This window comes from Nanorana parkeri, unplaced genomic scaffold, assembly GCF_000935625.1.
Source record: "Nanorana parkeri isolate BGI_ZX_2015 unplaced genomic scaffold, ASM93562v1 scaffold377, whole genome shotgun sequence".
Lineage (NCBI taxonomy): Eukaryota > Metazoa > Chordata > Amphibia > Anura > Dicroglossidae > Nanorana > Nanorana parkeri.
Window position 1 is genome coordinate 1265974 of NW_017306645.1, and position 24219 is coordinate 1290192.

The 24219-nt window shown below is 41.9% G+C and overlaps 1 protein-coding gene across 1 annotated transcript in view; it reads left to right on the forward strand.

Moving 5' to 3' along the window:
- The first annotated feature begins 4898 nt into the window (after positions 1–4898).
- PLTP (phospholipid transfer protein) overlaps positions 4899–24219 on the forward strand; it is a 38395-nt gene continuing 19074 nt past the window's right edge. Inside the window, exons 1-4 of the mRNA XM_018559048.1 lie at positions 4899–5016; positions 19167–19294; positions 22245–22344; positions 23930–24058. Of these exons, the coding sequence (XP_018414550.1) occupies positions 19183–19294; positions 22245–22344; positions 23930–24058 (341 nt within the window). The 5' untranslated portion in view covers positions 4899–5016; positions 19167–19182. The remainder of the gene's footprint in view (positions 5017–19166; positions 19295–22244; positions 22345–23929; positions 24059–24219) is intronic.

Below are 24219 nucleotides of genomic sequence, written 5' to 3' on the forward strand. Positions count from 1 at the left end.
GGGGGTTAGGATTGGTGGTGCATGTTACCGGGGGGCTGGCAGCGCATGTTACCAGGTGGGGGGGGGCGGTGATGGGTGCACAGTAGCTCTGGTTCCGGCTCTGTCCAGCATCCTGCCCAGCTCAATGACATCACTGGTTGCCAGGAGCTGGGCGGGACACCAGCCAGAGTGTTCCACTGGCAACCAGTGATGTCAGTAAGCTGGATGGAATGCTAGCCAGAGCATCACAGGTTGCTAAGAGCTCCTAGCAGCCTTGGACACTCTGGCCAGAAAGGGGGCAGCAGGCACACGTGACCAATGAGATGCCTCCCAAGGTAACTGCCTTCAGCAGTTGTGGAACTACAAGTCCCATGAGGCATAGCAAGACTGTCAGTTACAGGCAAGGCTCCCGGAGGCAGAGGCATGTTGCGATTTGTTGTTAAAGCATTGCTTGAGGGCCGGAGTTGCCCACCCCTGATTTGGGCTAAGAACTTGAACTTGATAGTCATTAGTCAATTCCTCAGTCTATTAATGCTGTAGTGCACTGTCCTATTGTTGTGATAAATGTGTCATTGTCATCGTCAAATTTTGGTTTGACGATCAGTGCTGTAGACATGTGTTCCACTTTGCACCATTTCGTCTTGTAAGTAGATATGGATAGTTCCATTCATGTGGCATGTGTCAGCTTCTCCAGCATACTAAATAAATCTCCCTAACCACAATGTTTTTCTGTTGTGGTGGGAAGGCACCACTTACAGTCTTCTGTCATACAAATGAGAGACTCTGGAGAGTAAATGGCATTCCAAAGTACAAGTTACATGGAGTTCTGGGTCAGGCTGTCACGTGTAGCGGTGCTGCTTCTATCTTTTGATATGTGTAAAGCTAACACAATCCTTATGTGTAAAACGAGGGATAAGAAAGGGGGGTAAGTGAATACAGAAAAAAGCCAATCAGATTCCTGCTGCATTTTTTTCAGGATCCCCTTTGAGGGCAATTTTGTGGCCTGGAATGGACGGATAGTACAAACAGGGAATAGAAGTGGTTTTGGTAACATTTTGGGTGGTTGGGTGGATCTAGGTGGTGATGGGATGATTTCTGTTAAATACTGGGAGGTATTGTTTTTTCTCAACAGCTTAGAAAAGGAACACATTATTCAGGCTGATCTCTATGGAAACACCTCCTGGACACATTTTTCTGCTTTCATACATAATATGCTTGCTGACTCTTTTTAGTGGCTTGCCGATTTAAAGCTGAGAGAAAGAAGAAGACGCAGCACAGGGAGCCAATCAATAAGGCTCACGATGCTTATAGGAGGAGAGAGAGCAGAGAGGACCTCATCAGTCTCCTGCTTCTTCTTTTACTGTCCAGTCACAGGCTGGGGGAGGGACAAGACCTATAAGTGTTACTTAAGCCCAGCAGAGAAAAATTAGGTCTCCTGCCCATTCAGACAAGGCTGTGCTGTGTCATAAAAATGTAAAACTGTAAAGCAGTAGTGTTACAGAAACATGGTTCAGTTCTTTACAAGACTGGATTGTTTGCACACGCAGCTTTGCTGTCTTGGAGGGACATAGTAAATAGTTGATGGAAAATAGTAGGTATTGTAAGGCACTGACAAGAGGCGTTCTCTGATTCCTTATCTCGGTCCTCCTCACTGCTCCAGAAATTGTCTGGAGGATGTGCCGCCTCTTTGATTGTTGGTGAAAGTAAACCAGAAAGTTGCCACGTGGTGAAATCTTTGCCATTCCCTTCCACAGCATCATTCAAATGTCATAGCAGCTATTAAAAAAAAAAGGAAGGCATGGAAGGAACTTTTTAGAGGGAAAAACAGGGTTTTTTCCACGTTTGGAACATCACTATTGACCAATCACCATGATGGGGGCTTCACTGGCTAATAGAGAAAGGAAGTGGGTGGGACTGTTATGTTGACCACAGGAGCTGGTCAAAATTGAAATTCAGAGCACCTGAGCCATTTAGAGTTTACAGGGCTCTCTGAAGGAAAATTAAATTGACTTGTAGGCAACTAAGGTCTTTTGGTTTACTTTAGATATGCTTTAAGGCAAATCTGTGCTTTGCCCATTAAGTCTTCAAAACCTGGCAGAATCTAACTAGATTGTATTGTGCAATCCAGTATTGAGAAAATTATTTCCAATCCAATCCATTGTTTATCAGGGCGACTTATATACTCCAGCAGGCCAATATATAAACATTATGGCCTTGTTCAAAATGTAAATCAGGTAAGTCAAGACCTGGTAAGTAAAGTCTTTTCATTTTGTATCAGCAAAAGACATTAAGATTAATTCTGTGAATTTTTTAATTCAAAATAAAACTCAAAATAATTTTGGGGAGTTTGAGTAATACTGATGGAACCTTAAAAGGTCAGGCTTGGAATCTAAACAGTAATTCAGGTACCAGAATAATTTTAATGACATTGATCTTCCTACCTAGAGAGAGGGGTATTGAAGACTAGTTGCTAAAATGATTTATTAAAGGGATGAATTTAAGTTTATAAGGGTAGTGGAATTTACTTTAGATAAATATAATATTTTATGTAGGGTTTTTTTCCTTCAAATTAAGAATTTATAAGCTGCAATTATTTTTGAACTATATTTATATTCAATCATTTACAGTACATTTAACCTTATTACCTTTCAAATCTGACACTATACCAAATGTTTCCAATTCTTTAGGTTAGGGATTCAAATTGAAGGGTAATTTAAATAAAACAACATCTCATCTGCATATGCTTTGTATATGTTTTGCCATCAAAAACCATCAAAGATTGTGAAAGTAAATTTGTTTAGGGGTTTATGGAATTATACATTTTGCAATAATGTCTTACTGATATTCAATAAAATGTTTTGAAATCCAGACCATTAGGGTCTGGAGATTTTTTGTTAGGGAAGGAGAAAATTGCTTCACGTATTTATTTCTCAGTAAATTCTCATGCTATTCTATTTTTATATTTATTAGAAATCTTAGTCAGTGTAACCTTTCTGCTGCCAATGCGTTTTTTTTTTTTTTTTGCATACATGTTATCATCCACATTTTAGGCCTGAAACTGAATACCCCCACCCCACCGCCGATAATGATATATTTCCTGAAAGCGGAGACCCTCTAGAATAAAATGTCGCAGTTGCAAATTTTTACATCGCATGGTATTAGCACAACAAGATTTTAGTAAAAATTACACTTAAGTTAATTTTAGTGCACAAAAACACAATATAATACCCAATTTTTTTGTAAAGTATAAAAGATGAGGTTGTGCTGAGTAAAGAGATACCCAACATGCCAAGCTTAAAAATTGTGTCGCCTCTTCACTTCAAAGAACCTATTCAAGCACAGATCTTGCTTGAATAGCTGCTTCTTCCCTGGCTTCTCTAGCCAGGGAATGACATTGGAGGAGCAAGAAGTGATGCAATCAGTGTCGCTTCTGGCTCCATTTAGTGGGAAGGAGACAGATGTTTGCTGCTCTCACTCCCCACTACTCGCCAACACCGCTGGTGCTTTGCCCACAGAAGGGTCAGTGGAGTCTGGAAAGCATGGCCAGAGGACCCTGCTCACTGGCCCCTGGAAGCGATTTAACAGCAGCTCAGCTGCCAGAATAGCTACCAGTGTAAAGCTATAAGTGCCAGGAGTCTGTTTACAGTTGCCCCCCTGGCGCTGGCAGGAAAAGGGTTAATACTCTTTAAATATTCATTAATTTATATCTTCCTCCTCCCAAGATTCTTTTTTGCTCTGAACTCAAATTGTAGAAGTCCTGATAAAAATTATAAAATGTTTTTATAATGTTTGGCATGTGTTGATCTTTTTTAGAGGGATATATTCTTGGGTATTCAAGTTTTTAATCAGGTTAGCCAAAAATAGTTTACATTTGTTACCTTCTTTGTAAAGCTTTGTGTTAATAATGTGACAACATTTTTTTGTGAGATTTTGTCCAATAAGTTTTTATATCCTTTTGTTAAATGTATCAGTTTTTTTCCAGCAGACATAGTCAGTGATTCTTTATTCAAGTTATGAAGTTTGCGAATATTTTTTTAATATAATATTTTAAGTTAATTTGTGCAATTTTTCTTTTCCCAAGTAATTGTACCCCAGAGAATACCCATGAGAATACCTCTTGTTACTAGATTATTTTATGAGCTTTCATATCATGGGAGTAGAAACCTTATTTTAATGCAAATAGTTATTCATAAAGATATCAACTTACTATATTTTATCCTTCAAAAGAGAAGAAGCATTCAAGTTTCAGATCTTGCATTTTTGGGCTTATCATATTGTTATAAATACGGGAGTATAGTCTGAGTGCTGTATGGTACCTATGTGAGACTCAAAGTTCTATTCTGCACAAGACAAAGATCAGTTCTGATATAGGAATTGTGAATCTATGATCGGTAATCTTTTTTAAATATTTTATTCGAGGATTAAGGTTTGCTGGTGTGTAAATATAAACAAAGCCTGCAAATAGTTATGGAACTTGAATGCATTTTTAAGATTGAACTAAGTTTAGTGTCACTTTAATTGTTCCTCATAGCTGAGGTCCTCCAGCCCCTTAATAGTTGTGTTGTCCTTCGCTGGATTTTTTCCAGTTCTAGGATATTCCTTCTGTTGATTGGCAATGATTGTGAATTCACTAATACATTAATCCTATCTTGCCATCACTGTATTTTTTTTGCAGGTGTTTCATGTTTTCTTTTTGGTATACTTTTTTTGTTTGCTGTCACTGTGTGATGCAATCCTGTATTTTTTGGAGCAAATTGTAGGACTCCTGTGGTTCAGCATTGTATATTTGTATTTAATTCAATGTCTTCATGTTGTGTTTTTTTGTCCACCTCCAGTCTCTGTTACTTGGAGCTGCAGCCTCAGGGTCTGTTCCGTGTCCAGCTGTGTGGTCTGTGGGAAAGAGGAGGGGCTGAGCGTACTGTGCGTGTGTATGTGTGTGAGTGTGTGCTTTATATAAGCCTCTGCAGCCCCATCTATGCTTTAGTGCCATTGCAGGATCTGCACAGCATCTACAATCTATTATTGAGCACAGGGGTTAGGTAAGTAAGAACCGAATACTTTTTTGCATTAGACTACAATTAATTAGTTTGCTTTTACTACCTGTGGTTTTTTTCTCCATTGCTCACACAATTATCCAATCAATATAGATCATACCATTAATTACATAGTTTCATAGTCGATTAGGTTGAAAACATATTTTGTTAAATCTATGTGCTTGTATGTGAGTGAATAAAAATTCTGTATTACAAAAACTTATCTCTGGCAGGCTTTTAATAAGACATAATAAGTAGACTCATCTATAAGTCAATAAGACAATTCAAAGAGCATGGATGGTTATGCAAAGTAGAGTGGCGTACAGCAACCATTGACATTCCACCTTTCACCAGTTCAGAGCAGTCAGCACAAAAACAAATGTTGTATTGCTGTGGGTTACTTTGCCCTTTACCTCAACCAATATACAAATTTTGGAACTCGAAATCCCTGCATAGTACGGACCCCATCCAGGATTCACATACTAACTGTCTTGCAGAGATGTAACTAGAAATGACTGAGCTTGTAACTTGCTCTGGTCATACACAGGCATGTCTGGTTAATGGCCATTCTCCAAATAATCAATGAGTCCCCATGGAACTTTAATTTCTTTTGTCTAATTCCCAAGAATTATTTTTTATCACCTGCCCAAAAAAAAACAAAAATGTTTTATGCAGTGATGTAGCTAGAAATGACAGAGCTCATGGCTTGATCTGGTCATACACAGGCATGTCAGATTAATGGGCATTCTTCAAATGATCACTGAGCCCTTATGGGATTGTAATTTCTTTCCTCTAATTCCCAACAATTTATTTTTTTCACCTGCCCCCCCAAAAAATCCCTTTTTATGTCTTGCAGTGATGTAGCTAGAAATGACAGACTTGATCTGATCATACACAGGCATGTTGGATTAATGGGCATAATCTAAATCAGTGGTTCTCAACCTGTGTAAACTCGGGACCCACATTTGTCCTCAGTCATTAAGTCGCGACCCAAGTTGCACTGCAATGTTCCATGTTGTGGTTTCCGATGCAGGTGATCGAACTGTGGGTGGGAGGTGCGTATGGGTTGCCATTACGGAAACTGGAGTGGATCCTCAACCTGGGGTCCTGTGTGGGCTGCTGTGCTGTGATGGAGCTCCATCCATATGTGCACTGCTTGTAAAGCTCTAGGGATGCACAGATACTTTTTTCGAGTACCAGTGCAGATATTTGGCATTTTCATGAGAACTATCAGGGTTGCAGCGGTTGCAGCTGGGACCTGGCCTGGCACTCCACCACTGGCCTGAAATCATTAGTCTGTATTGTTTTAGAAAAACTGTCACATGACAATAAACAAAAATGTTTCAGTACTCGTACTTGTAAGTACTCGGCAAGTACCAGTACTCGTACTCGCAAAACTGGTATCTGTGCATCCCTTTATTTATATTTATAAAAACTAAATCGTACATTAAAACAGAGATGTACAAATCCCAGGAGCTCCGTGTGTTCCTTACAAATGACAGCTGCCTCCTAACTTCTGAGTTTTTCTCTAGTCTAGTCTTGGAGCTCAAAAGTATCGGTACATGTACTTGTACCGAGTACTGTACTTGGTATCTGTACAACCCTATAAAGCTCCCTTGCGTGCCCGTAGAGGTGCCAGGAGCCAGAATATGATGAGCTGTAAGCCATGCAGGTATGGATGGCGCTCCCTCATGGACATAACCCCACCCCACCTGACCCCATGTCGACAATCGGCACCGGGCATCATATTTTTGAATGGCTGCTCGATATGAGAACTGACAGTGCTTCTCTAGGAGGAGTCTGAGGATCCTCTCACCTTGAAAAGTGGAAGGCATGTGGCGACCCACTCACGACCCACCAGTTGAGAACCAAGGATCTAAATGACCTATGGGACTTTAATTTCTTTCTTCTAATGCCCAACAATATTTAAAAAAATCTTCTTTTTATTAACAGAGTTTAATTCGACACTCAAATGGAAGAAATATTTCCACTCTTTTTGTTGCTGGTAATCATTTGTGTCACTTTGTTACCTCTGCTTATCTGGAAAGCTGGAATCCTCATCTTAAAGGAGAACTATGGGGTCAGTGTTTTTCCTCATAGTTCTCCTTAGGGTAACGGGAGGACACAAACTAGCGTCCTCCCGTTACCCTAAGCTCAGAATACCGCGAGCTACAGCTCGCGGTATACTGAGGCGCCGCACCTGGAGCGGATCCCGACATCGACGTCAAGATCCGCCCAGCTGCGTGAGTGACAGCTGGCTCTGCCTATCTAGAGGCAGAGCCAGCTGTACCCGCCCCCTCCCCCGTCCGTTCCGCCAGTCAGCGCTGGCAGATCGGAGAGGGGAATCCAGCCCCTCCCCCTGTCACGGCAGAGAGCCGTGACAGGATCGAGAGGTGAGCGAACACCCGTATATGTTCGCTCACCTCCCGATCTACTGAGCCGACCTGTGACAGTCTCATTGTCACAGGTCGGCTAGAACTATGAGGTGAGTGAAAAGCACTCATCTCATAGTTCTCCTTTAATGGATGATATATTCTTCTTTTAAAAAGCTGGAGAAACATGAAGCAGCTGCCCATAGTAACGAATCACATTTCATTTATCAGACGAGACAAGGGTTCAGGTCTTTGGGTAACAATATTACTTTTCCCTCCAGTTGATTTCCTCCAGGTGTTATAAATTATCATCATATAACCTAACACTCTAAAGGTGCCCATACGCTTTACAATTACCTGCAGATTTTCTGTGGTCATATGGAAAAGGTGCAACAGATTTCTCCATCTACACTTAACTGTGTGGATGGAGGAATTTCCACCTGGGCCAAGCTTCCGTAATCTTGCTAGTCGGCCCCACTGGCTCTCAAAATATTTTACTAATGCCTGCATCCAATCAGATTGTTCAGGTATTTTGACAGCCAGTGGGGCCGACTAGCAAGATACTGAAGCTTGGCCCAGAGGGAGATTCCTCCATCCACACAGTTTAGCGTAGATGGAGGAATTTGTTGCACTTTTTCCATCTGACCATAGAAAATCTGCAGATAATTGTAAGGTGTATGGCCAGCTTAAATGATTTCCTGCTAATCCACACTTAAGGTGCCCATACACCTGCCGATTATCGTAAGATAAGCGCGGGTGATCCATCGATCGTGCGATAATCGGCAGGTGTATGGAAGGCGTGCAAACGTTTCTACTTTACGGTCGCACGTCTTTTGTCTTCCGAGCATGCTCAAAAACCCGCAGAGAATCGTGCGATTTTCGGCGGGTTAGTGGCGTGCTCAGAATACAAATGCCGAACGGGCCGGTGTGCGCAAGCGCACACTACCTGCTCAGCATTGGAATCATCGGAAGCCCTCCCCTCGGCGGGGAGGGCTTGCGATGATCGCAAGTACGATCAGCCTGTCCAAGATGGGCAGATCGTACGAGATTTTAATTACCTAACAACCATTGCATAACGAAAGTCGTGCGATGGTTGTAAGGTGTATGGGCAGCATTATTCTGGTATCTCAGTTGCTCTAGGAAGATCAATCACCACAGCTGTACTGATTTCATTTTTGAGCAGTAAGTTTCATTCAATATTATGTATTTAGTCTTCTTATCAGGAGTGAAGTAGATCTCGCTAAACATAGAACGCTCCCAGAAGCTCAGTCTTAAATGCCGTTTACATGGTTGAACAAGCAAGCAGAGGCAGGATATGGTGTTAAAGTTAATCACTGGTGCTCAATTGCAGATATCCTATCCTCAGATTGCCTATAAATCAGTGTACTCTTCAGAAGTGTATTCCAGAGCTGTCTTTTTTCCCTTCCAGAGGAGTCAGATGCAAGATTGAACATACCCTGCAATTTACAGACATGATTTGCTTGTTTCTAGGAATTTTAGCTGAACATTCCTAACAAGAGTGCCTGTCACCATATGCTTTCTGATGGACTTTTCTTTAAGCCATTTTTTTCCCCCTTATTTCATATGCAGAGCAAGCATTAATATTGTAAAACAGTACAACCTAATTCCGACTCAAATAAATCCAGTAGGGTAGTATATGCTGGCTGTAAAGTAAAGTAGTAGAATAATTTGTCATACAAAATGTAGGACCTAGTAAACCAAGAAAGAAAAAAATGCGCATGTACAGCCTAAATGTGTCTTTTTAGCTTAGGCTAGAGAAGGAGTCCACAGTACAGGAGCAGAATAATGTGGTTCTGGCTCATAGACTTTTAAGTTTAAAAGGGAGCACCTAAAAAAAATGTGTAAACTCACATTTTTCAGGGACTTCCATCAGAGTTCACAAATGCAACATTCTGCCCAAAAAGAAGCTCATATACTTTTTTTGAGCTTCATACAACAGCCAACAAGCGACACAAGGACAAGTGTCACAACAAAACACCATGCATGTGTCACCGGGGCCCATTGAGATGATATTCTTCATCTTGAGTGTTGTGCTTTGGGAATTGTGCAACAAAATGCTCAGGTATGCTTAAATCATGAAACTCCCATCACTTTCTGTTTTGGTGACAATGGTGAGAACAAGACAAATAGGGAAGGGTCATCTCCCCAGTAGGGGTACAGACTGGTATTTTATTCCTTTCATATTCTATCCAAAACCAGAAAGGAACAATTTTAGCTTTACATACATTTTAACATACTTCAAGACAAATTTATTAATTTAATGTATCCTTGAAGCCCATGGGCCACACATACAGTATGCCTTTGCATCTACCTCATATCTGCAGAGGTTCTAGTTTAAGCTTAATAAAGCAGTGCAAGGTATGTGCTGTAACCCATATTACCCAGTGAGATTTCACCTTACATCAGATTAATGAAAGAGAATATCTTTCTCTAGGTTATTGTTCTTTGAACCTTGCTTTTTGCTTTACTTCTGGGTCAATCCACTAAAAAATGTGTTACTTCAGTTCTTGGGCTGAGTCACTTACAGTGGGGCAAAAAAGTATTTAGTCAGCCACCAATTGTGCAAGTTCTCCCACTTAAAACGATGAGAGAGACCTGTAATTGATTCTTGATGTTTTCTTCCAATGTTTCTTACTTTATTTCCAAACACCTTGTTTGCTCCAAACCATCTTAGAGTGTTCCTAGTCTTTCTGTTCTCCTGATGTAAAAAAAAATGTGAAAAAAGTTAGTTGAGGATAGTTAAACCCCTCATAATCTGCATGGTGATTCAAAAGAAAACTGTACTGATTGAAATATGTAGGCAGTCATTGCTGACCTCTCATTTTAAGAACACTAGTTGCCTGGTCCAAGTGCTCCAATGCTTTGATTCACTGACCCTAAGGCCTCATTCACACAGCGTAGAGTCGGGCCGCGTGCGGTGTGCATGTCCGTATCGGGCCATTCCCGAGAGGGACAGGTGCTGCGTGTGGTTGCACTCAGCACCATGTTCTTCTCTATGGGAGTACACGGCCGTACACACACCCGAGCTGCACATTCGTGCGGGTGTCCATACTCAGATGCAGGCAGGATGGATACTGTCTGCGTCCGAGCAGGGACACCCGCACCTGCGCGGATGTGCAGTTCGGGTGTGCGTACGATGCCGTACGGCCACGTCCTCCCATAGGGAATAACAGGCTGTTGCGTGCAATCACAAGCAGCACCTGTCCCTCCCGGGTGGCCCGATATGGCCGTGCACGGCACACGCATCTGTGCGGCCCAACTCTACGCTGTGCGAATGAGGCCTTAATGTGTATGGAGATAAGGAGTACCAATTTAATTGGCTGCATGCTTGGATCTGAAAGTTTGAAATAACCAAGCGATTCAAATTTTTAGAAGGAGGCCAGTAATGGTCACCAAATATTTCTGTCCATACAGGTTCTTGAACTCTCCATCATTTATTAAGAACTGAAATATCAGTTTTGAGTGGACAGTCTCTTTACACAAGTCCTGTACAGTCTTTGGAATTCTTACACCTAGCCATGTGTGGTATTTGTAATTATTTACCTCTACAGTGTAAACATAATTATACTTACTAGTTATCACTAGATCACCCTGAGGCTTGATAAAGAGGCAACCCCTCGAAATGCGTAGCCACTTTCCCGGAGACCTCTGACTCCCCTGTGACAGGAGCCCAACTGTAACCAGTGACATACGGTGCACGGCGTCCCACAGCCACTTGTAGCTCCTCCCCCTTTCTTCTCCGTTCCTGACCGACGCGGCTTGGCCCAGCCAGTCGAGTACGTGGGCGGCCATATGATTCTACATCTAGTCCGGATCTGCCACCTACACCACCGGAGACATCCCTTCGAGCCAGGATCCGTTCCAGGAGACTGCCGCACAGAAACCAGGGGAGCTCCGAATTGTAAGTCCTTTTGCTGTCACACTGCCATAGACATCCACACTCCAAGAATAATAGTGCTCCTGATATTCTGTTCTTATCACATCGATCCACAGGGCCCTTCGCCAGATTAAGTCCACAAATTCTCCTCTTGGTAGTTGCGCTCCTTAGATTTTATGTTTTGATTTGTAGTTATGTAATGGGCAAATTCGTTTTTATTAGTCTAGTGACAATTTTAACATGATATCAGCAACTTACATGAGAACTTGTAAAAATTGTTCTGTAGAATGCACAACTGTTTCCGAAGCATGCATCCGAGTACATCATGCAGACACGGACTTTGGAAACTATCTTCTAGGAATATTAAACAGAGCTGATGGATTCTTTCCCTGATCTTGGTCATTAAGAAGGGGGACATTCCTAAGCTGTTTAGGGCAAATAAACATTCTGATTCAACTATAATAGGCTTTGATCCATACATTGGACCCCCTCAAACCTGATGCCTATCTGCAGCTCTGATCTACTACCAAAGCTAAGACATTAGTCACCAGAGCCCAGTCAAAGGGGTTTATGGAACTGATATTCAGTAAGAGCTGGCCAAACAATAGCCATGTTTCTTCTTCTGCTGGTATTGCCTGTCCAATGCCTGGGCATTTGATCACAGGACCACTACTGGAGGAATAGGAAAACTTATTCTGTTTAGGTATTTCTATAACTTTTTAATATTTATGTACAGTATGCAATTAGTTTGTCAGGAGAGATTAACATAATTTAAATAATTCCTCTAACATTGCCATTCAATCAATACAAATGGTTTTCCAGCCTCAACACTCGGTGTTGAGGCTGGAAAACCATTTGTATTGAATGGCAATGTTAGAGGAATTCTTAAAGCAATTTTGAATTTTGGTTTATTAGTCAATCACAAGTCCCATACACTTCTGTCATGTTACACTGAGGCAATACTCTGTCATATCTTCCCATGTCTCCTGGCTAACAAAGACAGTTTTACGACAGGCCAAGGAAAGCATTTCCCCAGGTGTTCTGACATAAAATAAAGGTATAGGCTTAGATTTCTTTGAAGGAGAACACAAATGTAATTTTTTTTTACACTTGATCACACTTACTATATGTTAAAGATGTATTTGGTGTTGAATATACATTCTGGAATTTGTAAAGGTTAAAGAGTACATCTTTCAAGACCCATTTTTCCAGCGGGGATGTGATAGCATTTTCCCAAGCCCTCTGGTTCTGTTCACTGACCTGACATGTGCATAGTTGGGAAAACCATTAACGAGCAAAAGTTAATTGCAGGTTAGGACATGCTGTAGAACAACGTAAAAAAGACAGTAGTACTATGAACAAATTGAATCCCATGTAGTAAACTCTTGTCAAATGTTTCACGCCTAAAGCCTTCCTTTGACATTAAATATTGCAACTATGGCTAAAAAAAAAATAGATATTGCTATGTCTTAATTGCAATTTAAAATGCCGCTTAAATTAGAAGTAAATTTACATAAATTAGTCTAAAAATGTTCACAACTAATTATGCTCAGATTCCTGAGTTCATCCACTGAATATATATTCAAAATGAATGTGTTATGCATAGCTTACTACATCTATAGCAGGAATGAGCAGAATGATTTTTCTCAAACTTAATTTTTATTACTTCAGTTGTATCTGACAATTATAATATAAAACTGATGCCACTACAGTTAGCGGTGATCATCTGCAGGATGAAAGCTTATTTTGTCAGTGAAGCCTCCAGTCTGATTATGATCACTATGTCATAGCTGACATAGTGATCACAGAATTGGGTACCATTCTGATTGGTTCTTGATTGTCAGAGGGAAAGGAAGCTATCAGTGACAGCCGAGATTGAGAGCCACCAGCCATGCAAAGTGTTGTCATGCCGGAGAATATTAATATATATATATATATTGTTGGCAGGAAAGGATTAAACTGCAGTGATGGTTTAAAATATTATTAAAGGAATGCTGTGCTAAGAGAAATTTGGGGGCTGTCATAGCTAACCTCTTTTATGAAAATGCTCTCTTCCACAAGCAGAGGTATCAGCAAAGAATATTGAATAATTCAAAAAACATTTAGATACCTTCCTCAGAGACCGTGACATTCAGGGGTACAGGTACTCTTAAATACTAGACCACACAGGGACTGATATACACACACAAACACAAATGCACAGACACACAAAGGTTAAACTTGATGGGCCTGTGTCTTTATTCAACCTTAATACTATGTAACTATATGCATGACAGTCATGCTGGTTCTCTGCCTTCAATACTTTCTGAGAGGTTGTAGAAGAAAGAGTGTCACGCTCTTTTTACAGTCCAAAAACAGTTTGTTCATTGCTAAATTCAGTTCAAAGACAGTCAGTACGTCTTATTTCCTGATGAATAGATTCTTTAGGATCCCATCCATCAGAGCATGGAAGCTTTGATTGAACTTTGGTGAATCTGATGGGAATTATGTCCAAGGTGTAGAGTCTGTTTTGGTTGCTAGTCTTGCATCTAACAGTGTTATCCAATTGCAGGATATGAATCCTCCACACATTTCTTTAAATGTTAATTGGTGACCAAAAAATAGTTTCTGGACCGTAAAACCAGTGTGTTGCCTTTTCCTCCTCCATCCTCTCAAAGAGATGCCTTCTGAAAAACATTATACACCCAACTAGGACATTCAACCCACAGCCGGAATCCAGTGTGCTACCTCTCCCCCCTATTTCAAAATATTTTGAGTCACTAATCTGGAACAAGTAAAGTGATGTCATAATGTATGTGTCAATGTCTGAGAAAGTACAGAAGGCATTACATCAGCATGACCGCCAGGTAAACAATATCATTTTCAGAAAGAGGAGTCAACAACCACCTTTAAGAAATATGAAGCTAGGGCAAGGTCAACTGACCTACAAATTTGCATATTTAAAGACAGGTTTCCTTTAATTGACTTTAAAAAATGTGAGTTTGAGTATCTAGGGGAGAGGATTTGTAGCAGACAGGGCTTTTTTTGTGCCTGTAATTCCCCTTTTCTCCAAATGTAAACTGTACACCACATATTCATACCAATGACTGCCTTGGTGTTGGCCAAAGCTTATAACAGATTGACAGGGAGCTTAAGGGATAGTTGAATACTGTTATATCAGTTGAGAAGTAGGTCAACCGTGAACCATCTGCTCTTATATTTTATCATTTAGAATACATTATGATTAATCCATTAATTCAATTGCCCTTCTGAAGTGTTTTAGAGGGCAAAATATGACTGGGTTAAATGAACATCTTTGTTTTTTTACAATTTTAATATGAGTAATGTATTGTAAAGAAAATTCCTACAAGAGTATCAATACAGTGGACACCCGAAATTCGCAGGGGTTACGTTCATAGAGCACTCGCGAATTGTGAAAAACTGTGAATTTGGAATGTGGTCATAAAATGCCTATAAATGCCTATTTTAATAGTTTAAATCCTAAATATGCCCCCAAAACACTTTAATTTAATTTCAAACTCAGGTTAATACATTACCCTTAAAAAAAAAAAAAAAAAAGCATGTAAAGATAAACCCGTATACAGTACAGTACTGTACTACTATGTCTCCCGCAGTGCTAGAATGTAAAATACCGATGTTACCCCTATATGGGAAAAATCCACGAACGACTCAGGCCGCAAACTCTGAACCGTGGCTTTGCGGGGGTCGACTGTATATAGAAGAACAAAGCATGTGACAAGTGCATCACTAGTCTCTACATAGGGACTTTATTTGTTTATGTTTAATATATTTTTATTAGAATTTTATACAAGCAAACACATTTTATACACATACTCAAAGAAAGACATGAAAACTAACATATTGGAAAAATGTACGAGAACCTATTTCTTTTTAAACAAAAACCTGAAAGGGCAGAAGACCCCCTGCCATAATCAGACGTCACCCAGCCATCGAACAACGCTGGCAGACCATCAGACAAATGACTTCTATCCCAAAGAATATACTGTTTGTGTTTTTTTAATGTTTTTACTCCAGGAACAAAACAAAGAGTTCCTTACTAAGATAATATCTCCAGTTGTGAACAGCAAAACATATTGTTCATGACTTTTCCGGCTGGAAAAATAATGCATCATGCAAAAATATTTGCCATACCAAAAAAGTCAGTCTTCAAAGCTGTTATGCTGCTTAATTTCTGTGTCACAAAGTATTTACTAAGGTTTGTTAAAAGTAAACTCTAGGCCGATATTAAAAGCAAAAATATGCAGTTGGGCATTTATTAAAGCTGGATTTCAGGATAAGCAAATATTGTCTAAATATGAGGGTCATGTGTAATCTTCCAGATCTCTGCAGTAATCCTGCGTGAAACTTTACCTCTGTGCAGGAGCTTCATGTAATAAAGACCGGTCACTGCTGCTCTCTCTTTGTGCAGGGTGACTGGTCTTGTTTCCTCCCACCCACCCTTTTTATAGCTTTCTGCAGACAGCCTGTAGTGGGCGGGCCCCTTGCCAGAGCTTTGCTCTCTGAACAGGCTATGTACAGCACAGTGATGATGTCACTGCTTCTTTTATATGGTATTATCTGGGTTTGCAAAAGCATTTGGTGCACACGAATTGCATTTATATCCTATTTGTATTATATTATATTATATCAATTGTGAACCAACTAGATAGAAAAAAAGGGATTTGTACTTGAAATGTATTTTCATGCAATAAAATGTATGTGCTTTAATGCAGAAAAAAGAGCACAAGGGGGATAAGGCCCTTACAGCTTGAGGATGCCTATGAAAAAAAAGCTGGCCCCCTGAATCAGCTGAATTTTGAGCTGGCGTTGGTCCTGTTGGCACAGCCTGGTTTGACAAAATTTGATTTTTAAATTGACTTTGTCAAAGGAGCCTGGTAGAAAATTATAAGCTGAACTGTGCCTGCATCCAATCAGATACGGACGCTGATCCAGTACACAGCAGTTGCTGCTAAATACAATAGCCAACACCAGGGATTTCTCTATCCACACTGTTTAGCGTGCATGAGGGAATCTAAAAATGTCTCTTGGGGGAAATCTTACAGTGCATGTCCAGTTTAAAGCAGAACATTGGGCAATTCAAATCTTAACCCTTGCAGTAGGGCTACCCCCACACTGCAAGGGTTAACTGCTTGCTTTGTCCAGGGATCGAAAATAACAAAGTTATACTCACCTGAACCACAATCCTGGCTTGCTCTTCAGTCCCCTCAGCCTCTCTCCCCCTCTGCTCCAGTGGTCTCAGGTCCTGTGAGTCATCGTGTTCTATACATTGTATAGAACGTGAGGATGCTGAGGGACACAAGAGGAGACTGGCTGAAGGGAGCAGTGTAGGACCCAGCTGGGATCGCAGTTTGGGTGAGTATTACTTTGTTATTTTACCTCCTCAGGCAAAAATCATCACTTAACCCCCTGCAGTGCAGGGGTAACCCCACTGCAAGGGTTAAGATTTGATTTGCGCAGAGTTCTGCTTTAAGGTATAGAAGTAATCTCTTTCTTTGCTACATAGTTAAATTCAAGTTTCTAGTTGTGGGTAGACATATTTTCCAACATAGTCATCATTACTGAGATAATGGAGGCATGCATGTCTTGGCTAAAGAAAAAAAATTGGGTAATTATTGTGTGTGGCTCTCCATGGCCAATTTCTATTCTTATCCCATATAAAAGAACTGAAGTCTATAAAAAGTCTGTATGTGCCCTGGGTGTAGCCAACATCTCGCCCTGTTGTGGACAGCGATTGCCCACATTTACTTTGTATACTTAATAACAGGGATGGGAGCAGACAAGGTTGCCAGCTGTATGTGTGTGATGTTCTCCCTAGAGACCTCACTATTATATGACGGAGCTCTGGAGAGGGATAGCATGCCAGTAAACTCTACACATAGTCGTCTGCAGACGGTTATCAAAGACAATCCATGAGAATGGATGATTCAGTTTTATATGTGCTTATTGTGCAACAATCAGGTTTGTTTTTCAAGAGGGTTACTTCAGATCACAACAACCGAACATCTGTTAATGACACTTGTTTACTGACAGTAACCACATTTGCTGAATTAACATCAATGATAAAGGTGAATGGAGGAACAATAAGGGCTTGCGTCTGGTACTGGGTCATGACATCACAGTTATAGTGGTGGGACGACAGGAAAACAGCCTGGATGTTGAAATTCTTGAAGCAGATGTGAACCCAATCACTAAAATCTCACAGAAGTTTTTCATGTTCATGTAATTTCAAAACAAATGTTACATTTGTTTCAAATGTCAGCTTCTATTAAAGTGATATTAAAGTCAAAAATGTTTTAAAGTATTTCAGATACTGATGGAATCACTTACAATGGATGCTGCTTCTTGACATTTAAAAGTTTTAGTTTCCTGCAGAATCAGCTCCTCCCTTGAGCACTGGCCCTGATATCCCTTGCAGGGGACTATGGAGCCACCTTAAAACAGGATATCGGGCCAGTCACCAACACATAGACATAGTGTCACTTACCTGGTTGGAGACTGAATGTGTGAGGAGGCCTCTCTTGCACCTAGTGTCCCGAGGACTCAAGAGTTGGGGACAGAGTCCAAGCAGACAGCGAGTGGCACGGGTGCCAGTGGTGATAACACCGTGCAAGCTGGAGTCCAGGTGCTGGTTGCAAGGCAGGGCAAGATCCGTAATCAAGGTCACACCAATCGGGCAGGCAAGGTACAAAAGGATGAGGCAGAGGCAAAGTCCAGTAAATGATCCAAGGTCAAGGGCAGGCAGCAAACAAGAATAGTCAAATAGCAAATCAGAAGTCTGGCAATACAAAGCAAGGAACACAGGGGAGCTGAAAGACAATCCAGCAATTTGGAGACAAGCAGGCTGAGCTTAAATAGAGAAATCCATTAGCCAATTGTGTCACTTCCTGTGTGCCGACTGGCGTGCTTTTTCGCGGCCGGTCCATGGCACGCGCGCATGCGTGCAGGTGCCACTTTTAAAATGGTATGGAAAATGGGACTCTGTGCACGCGCAGTAACAAACGGTTTCTGACACATAGCGAGGCAAAACACTCCCATGCTTCCTGCTCTCCCCTTCTCCCTTCTCGAAGATAATAGATGGACTGCTTCTGCAGACCACTCTGCTCCTTGTGATCTTGTATTTGACAGGGAGCTCAGGGAAGCTGAGCTGAAAGAGTTGGAGCTGTTTGGAAACATGATGACTGTAAGTGCTTAGGCAAAAATAAAAACTTTGCTGGGCAATGTATATTTGATCTGAATTAAGTTTTGGAAAAAAGTTTGAGAGTTTAATACTACTTTAAAATAATGCCTGGCGATCCTGCTATTAAGGTCCATTTCATTTATTTCCTGTTACAGGGTAAAAATGCTTTGACTCATAATTGTCCTCTTTCATTGTCACCCTGTCGCATGGGCACTTGCTGTCCTGGAGATGGAAAAATAGGAAATCTCATCTAAGAGAAGTGAATTCCAGTCTAAGTCTTTTGTCACTAGAACATTCAACCAGTCCCTGCTGTGTTTTGTACCCTCACCTCCTAGTCTGGGGACAACTCTAAAATGTGTGAATTCCCCTTTAGCTGGCCATATATAAACATTAAGGTTTTTCTCATCCAGGCCCAGGGGCTAAATGAGAGAAAAGTTTTTTTATTGCACTAGGTTGTGCACTTTCTTTTCTTTTCCTTCACATTGAGAGCTTTCCTCTTGCTTCCTGATGTGTCTACTGGACAGGATGTAAGGGGAAATCTCTCATATGGGGCACAGATAGCCAAAGAAAATAATTGGCAGAGGTTTAAACCATTCCCTACTTGATCCTAAAACAAATGAATGTATATATACACTTACATACCATGGGTTATTTAACAATTCATTTCCTGTGTAATTGTATCTTTCTATATTGTAGAGAAGAATGGCTTCAATATCTGTGTACTTCCTGTTACTTGTCCTGCCATTTGTGGCATCAAAGTCCTCCCAGAATTCCGGTTGCAGGATCAGGATCACATCCAAGGGGCTGCAGTTTGGTGAGTAGAGTATGATAAAGCTGTAATGTTCTGGACACTGTCCTAGTTGTAGAGATCTAAAATAGTTACAGAATCAGGTTGAAAAAAGACACGACTATTGAGCTCAGTCGGAAGACAAAAATAAATAAAATATAATTGAATGATCTTTTGGAACTGAATGATCAGATTCTTACACGATCCTCAGCAATGTTGAATGATTCTCACTTGCAGGCAGGGCCGCATTTCCCACAAGGCCAACCGAGGCCTGGACTTGGGGCAGCAGGGAGTAGAGGGGCAGCAGGGGTGTGGAATTCCTATCTCCCAATGCCCGGGCCATGCAGTTCCGTGCGCCGGGCAGGTAGTAGTTTTCTGCATTTAGCCCTGCTTTGGGCAAGCAGGGCTAAATGTACAGCGGGGAAGCTGCTGCTTGTTTTGTACAAGTGATCTCGGCGATGCCGCAGAGATCACATGTATGCAGCCGGCATAAGGGGGGCGCATTGAGAAACCTGGCATTGGGGCAGCAGAGAAAGTAAATCCGGCCCTGCTTGCAGACAGCAACAGTAAAGCTGGCAGAGGCGTATCTACAACAAATTGTGTCCAGCCCAGCTCCTGAAAACCAATGGCATCACTGGTTACTAGGAGATGGGTGGGACACCGGCCAGAGCATCCCAGTTTCCTAAGAACTGGGCAGGGAGATGTCTAGGGGCCATACACATCTCTCCACCCAACTCTTAGCAATCTTGGACGCTATGGCCGGCGTCCCTCCTGCATACACATGTCCCCACCCGCTCTGGTTGCTAAGAAACAGGCGGGGAGATGTGTATGGCCCTTACACATCTCCCTGTCTTGCTCATAGCAACCTGGGGCGCTTTGGCCGGCGTCCCATCCTGCAATTGGCAACCAGTCACAGCAGAAGTAGATAATCAGTTAATTTGCTCATAGCTTTGCTGTTTCTCCTTTCACGTTACAGTCACGGGCTGGGGGTGGGTCCAGGACAGGTTGAGCTCAGAGGAAGTGGATTGAATGATGCTGGCCAACAGACTTAGGGCATCTTGTGGTGCCAAAAAAGCACTGTGAGGAAGAGCTCTGGACTAAAAGTTTATCTTGCCACAAAAGCTGTCATTTTTGTATTTCACATTTAAAGGGCTATACATTTTTATCATGTTATTGATGGCTGGAGCTCTCCTTTAAAATGAGGTGCATAGAATTGTGCAATGACAGAAATCCATGGTCATTACAAGTAGCCTAGAGAGATGTTTGACATCCTCCCTAATACTATCATAACCCAGTCAGATATTTTTTTTCCACATTTGTTATCCATGTGGCATGTAAAGGATTTTTTAACTGAAAACAGGATTTGGAAAAGTAAAATCAACAGATGATACGCTCCCATCCTCTGTAGCTCCTCTGGCCCTGCTGAAAAACAGATGTTCATGGACTCATTGCAGCAGGTTGAGCTCCTCGAAATTAACCACAGACAACATCAACTCTGGGAAACGTTGGGGGGAAATGTATCAAAACTGGAGCAGACAGAATCTGGAGCAGTTGCCCGTGGCAACCAATCAGCTTCTCTCTTCAGTTTGTTCAGTTAAGCTTGGAAAATGAGAGATAGAAGCTGATTGGTTGCTATGGGCAACTGCCCCATATGCTGTCTGTTCCAGTTTTGAAACATTCCCCCCTTTGACTTTGACTTATACCGTGTATACTGTGTATTTATAAATATATAAATCACTTTTCTTTAAAGTGTATGTCCAGTCAAACTTTTTTCCCCCCTAGTATTAGATTTTAGTATTATTGAGTATTTAGTACTTATAAGTATAAGGCCTGGTTCACACCTGCGCGTCCCGATGCTGTGTTTGCCTTTCGCAATTTCAATGTGGTCATATACGAGCGGCAAAAAGGCCAGTGCACTGTTCTGCCTGACGTCCAGGGTGCATTTTTCTGCTGCGTTTGTGCACGTTGGCATGCGTGGAAAACCGTGCGACTTGCTGGACAAGTTTGCGGTGCCATCAGAAAATAATGGCACCAAAGCGCATTTTGCGTTTGTGCGCATTTCCGCAAACTCACAGGTGTGAACCAGGTCTTAGAGTGCAAAGGTCTAGAAACCCTGTGAGGGTTTTACTGCCATCTGGGGCTTCATTTTACCCCTTCTATGTAATGTTATGGCGAGGGCTGTGGAGTTAATGTTTACCATAATTTACCCTGTCTGTACTGTGCTAGCATATCTCATTATTAGTTGCAAACTTGTTTTGGACACTGTCTGTCCTAACAAAGGGTAAAAGATGCCAGGGCTTGTGTTCTGAATTGTATGTTAATGATAGGCCACTAGGTGGAGCTGAGGAGCAAAGGAAATACATATTTCTTATGCTCCCCTGCTCTGTCTAGTGGGCATAATGTGGTATTTTCCAGATGTTACTTTCGACCGGAAAAGGAAATATACGAAGAACATTCATTTCTGCCTCTATTTGCACAGGACGAACACTCACAGAGATTTGAAGGGCAAATGGCTCTGTGAAGTGTTTATAAATACACTCAAAAGTGTCTAATTAAGCACAGCAAAGCTCCTGGGCAAATAAGTCTTAGCCAGTGAATAAAATAGTGATTGTCCATGTCATTAGCAGCAGTGGAGTGTCTTATTCTGTACTGTGCCTCTGTGTGGAGGAGGCCATCTTGGTAGAGACAGAGCTTTGTTCATCATCTCAGAGCCTCCAGCAAGGAGAATAGTGAGCAGCGATAGTGACATCAGCAAATCTCACCCCGATTCTCCTAAGACTAGCAATCATAGGAAGCAGTGCCTGAGATCTCACACTGCAGATATGCAGCTATGAAGCTGTAAACACAGGAGCGCCTACACAAACTTACATACCAAGACAAATGAACATTTCTCTTGAGTTCAAGTCCACTTAGGATATGCATTATATTTGATTTACATTTTACGAGCAGAGAATGACTTGGTATTTCTTACATTTAGTAAAACAGGAGAGCCTGAAGTTTGTGGAACAGGAGCTGGAGAATATCACCATCCCGGATTTGACTGGCACTGAGGGGAAATTCTCCTACAGCATCAACAAGTGAGTATGTATGTATGTAGGTATACTAACCAGCTGTCCTGGACTTACAACAGCCAAGGGGATGGAGCTTTGACTAATATAGCTCATACATATTAGGGGGTGTTTGGATGTTCTGCATGGTAGATTAGGCAGCATGGTCTATATCAGGGGTAGCCAAACTTTGACCCTCCAGCTTGTGTGGAAATAGTACCATGAGGCATTGAAAGACTGTGACAACCACAGGCATGACTCCCAGAGGCTGAAGTTTGGCTGCCCTGGTCTATTTTGTCCCATGATTAAGGGTGCATTCAAATGATGTGCGGTGACTGGCATTTTCCACACCGGATCAATGCCAGTCACCACAAGGGCACCCAGAATTTTTTTATATGTGCCCTGTTAACAACACAATGCTAGTGGTGTGCATTTTAGTGTGCAGGCATGTGTGAAGGTACCCTAACCAGGGCATGTTGCAAAGAGAAATATATAGGGTTAATGTACTGTATATTTTGGTATATGCCATTAGCCACCATTGTTGACAAGGACCCAGACCCATATTAAAGGGAAATATGGTAAAGGAAGCTGGCTATGTTAAAGAACAACTCCGTGCAGAATAAAATAGACTCTCTATGGTGGGCTCTGCGGGGTCTCAGGTGGGCGGGCAAGCCCTCTTACCTGTCAGCCCCTATCATCTGTCCACCTCCATCTCCTCCACGTTCGCTTGAGGGCCCTGCCTCCTCCGCCACTGGGCCCCACCTGCTCGATCGCCATTCCCTGCCTCCCCCATCGCTAAGCCCCACCTCCTCGATCCTGGGCTCCGCCTCATCCATGGCTGCCGACGACGGGCCCAGCCACCTCCTCCGAAGCTGCTGGTTGAACATGCACATGTGAATAGTGGCGCGTTCCTCCTCACAGCCGCCAGTGACAGCCAGCAACCTGAGATGCCATAGCGACCCAGACGGCCCGCACGGCATCAGGGGGATGTCCTGGCCGGACCCCCCTGTGCCCCGGGCCCCATAACGGCCGCCTGGGTCGCTATGGTGATTGTTACTCCACTGCCTACAGTTCTTTAAATCTAGAGCATGGATAGCCATATAATACGATAATATAATAAATAATATAACATATATAATAACCTTTCTGTGTTTTTTCAGACGCCTGGAGGTAAGGTCTCCTGAGCATTCTGCACCCAGTATATCTTTTAAGCAGGTCAGACTGGTTGAGTTGGTACTGGATATTGTTAATTCTGGCTAGACACATTGCCGTTTGGGTGTAGAACCTGGAATTTAGATGTGAGGGCCTTCCTCAACATCCTTTTGATTTTGGATCCAATCAGACAGGCCCTTGCACTATGTGGAGATTGCACAATCAGGCTGTAATGGGTATGGCCACATTTAGATTATGCCGAGAACAAATGAGCTCTTTTTCTTTATGGCCCTCTTGGCAATTTCCAACACTAGACAGTTCCAAACAACAAACCTTGTGGACGTATTTTGATGGAGATGCCAAGTAAAGCTACGGCCCACATACCTTGGATCACAAATCTTTATATACAGTATTATATATATTGATCAATGTAATGAGTGTGAATCACTTTGATCTTTTTCAGCGTTCGTGTCACACACTTGCAGCTCTCGCAATCCGACCTTTTGTTTCAGCCGCACAAACAACTGGTGTTGGACATTAGTAATGCATCCATCAGCCTTAACTTCCAGAGGAAGCTTCTTTACTGGCTCTTGTAAGTATTTTCTATGTCATAATTGTATCTAAATGAGCCAATGTTTTCCAGAACAGCCTTTCCCAACCCAAGGGTGCCTTCGGCCTTTCCAAGGGATGGTTCTAAGTTTTCGCACAGCGTCATGTCTTATAATGGCAGGTATCCCAACCGCAAAAAAGCAA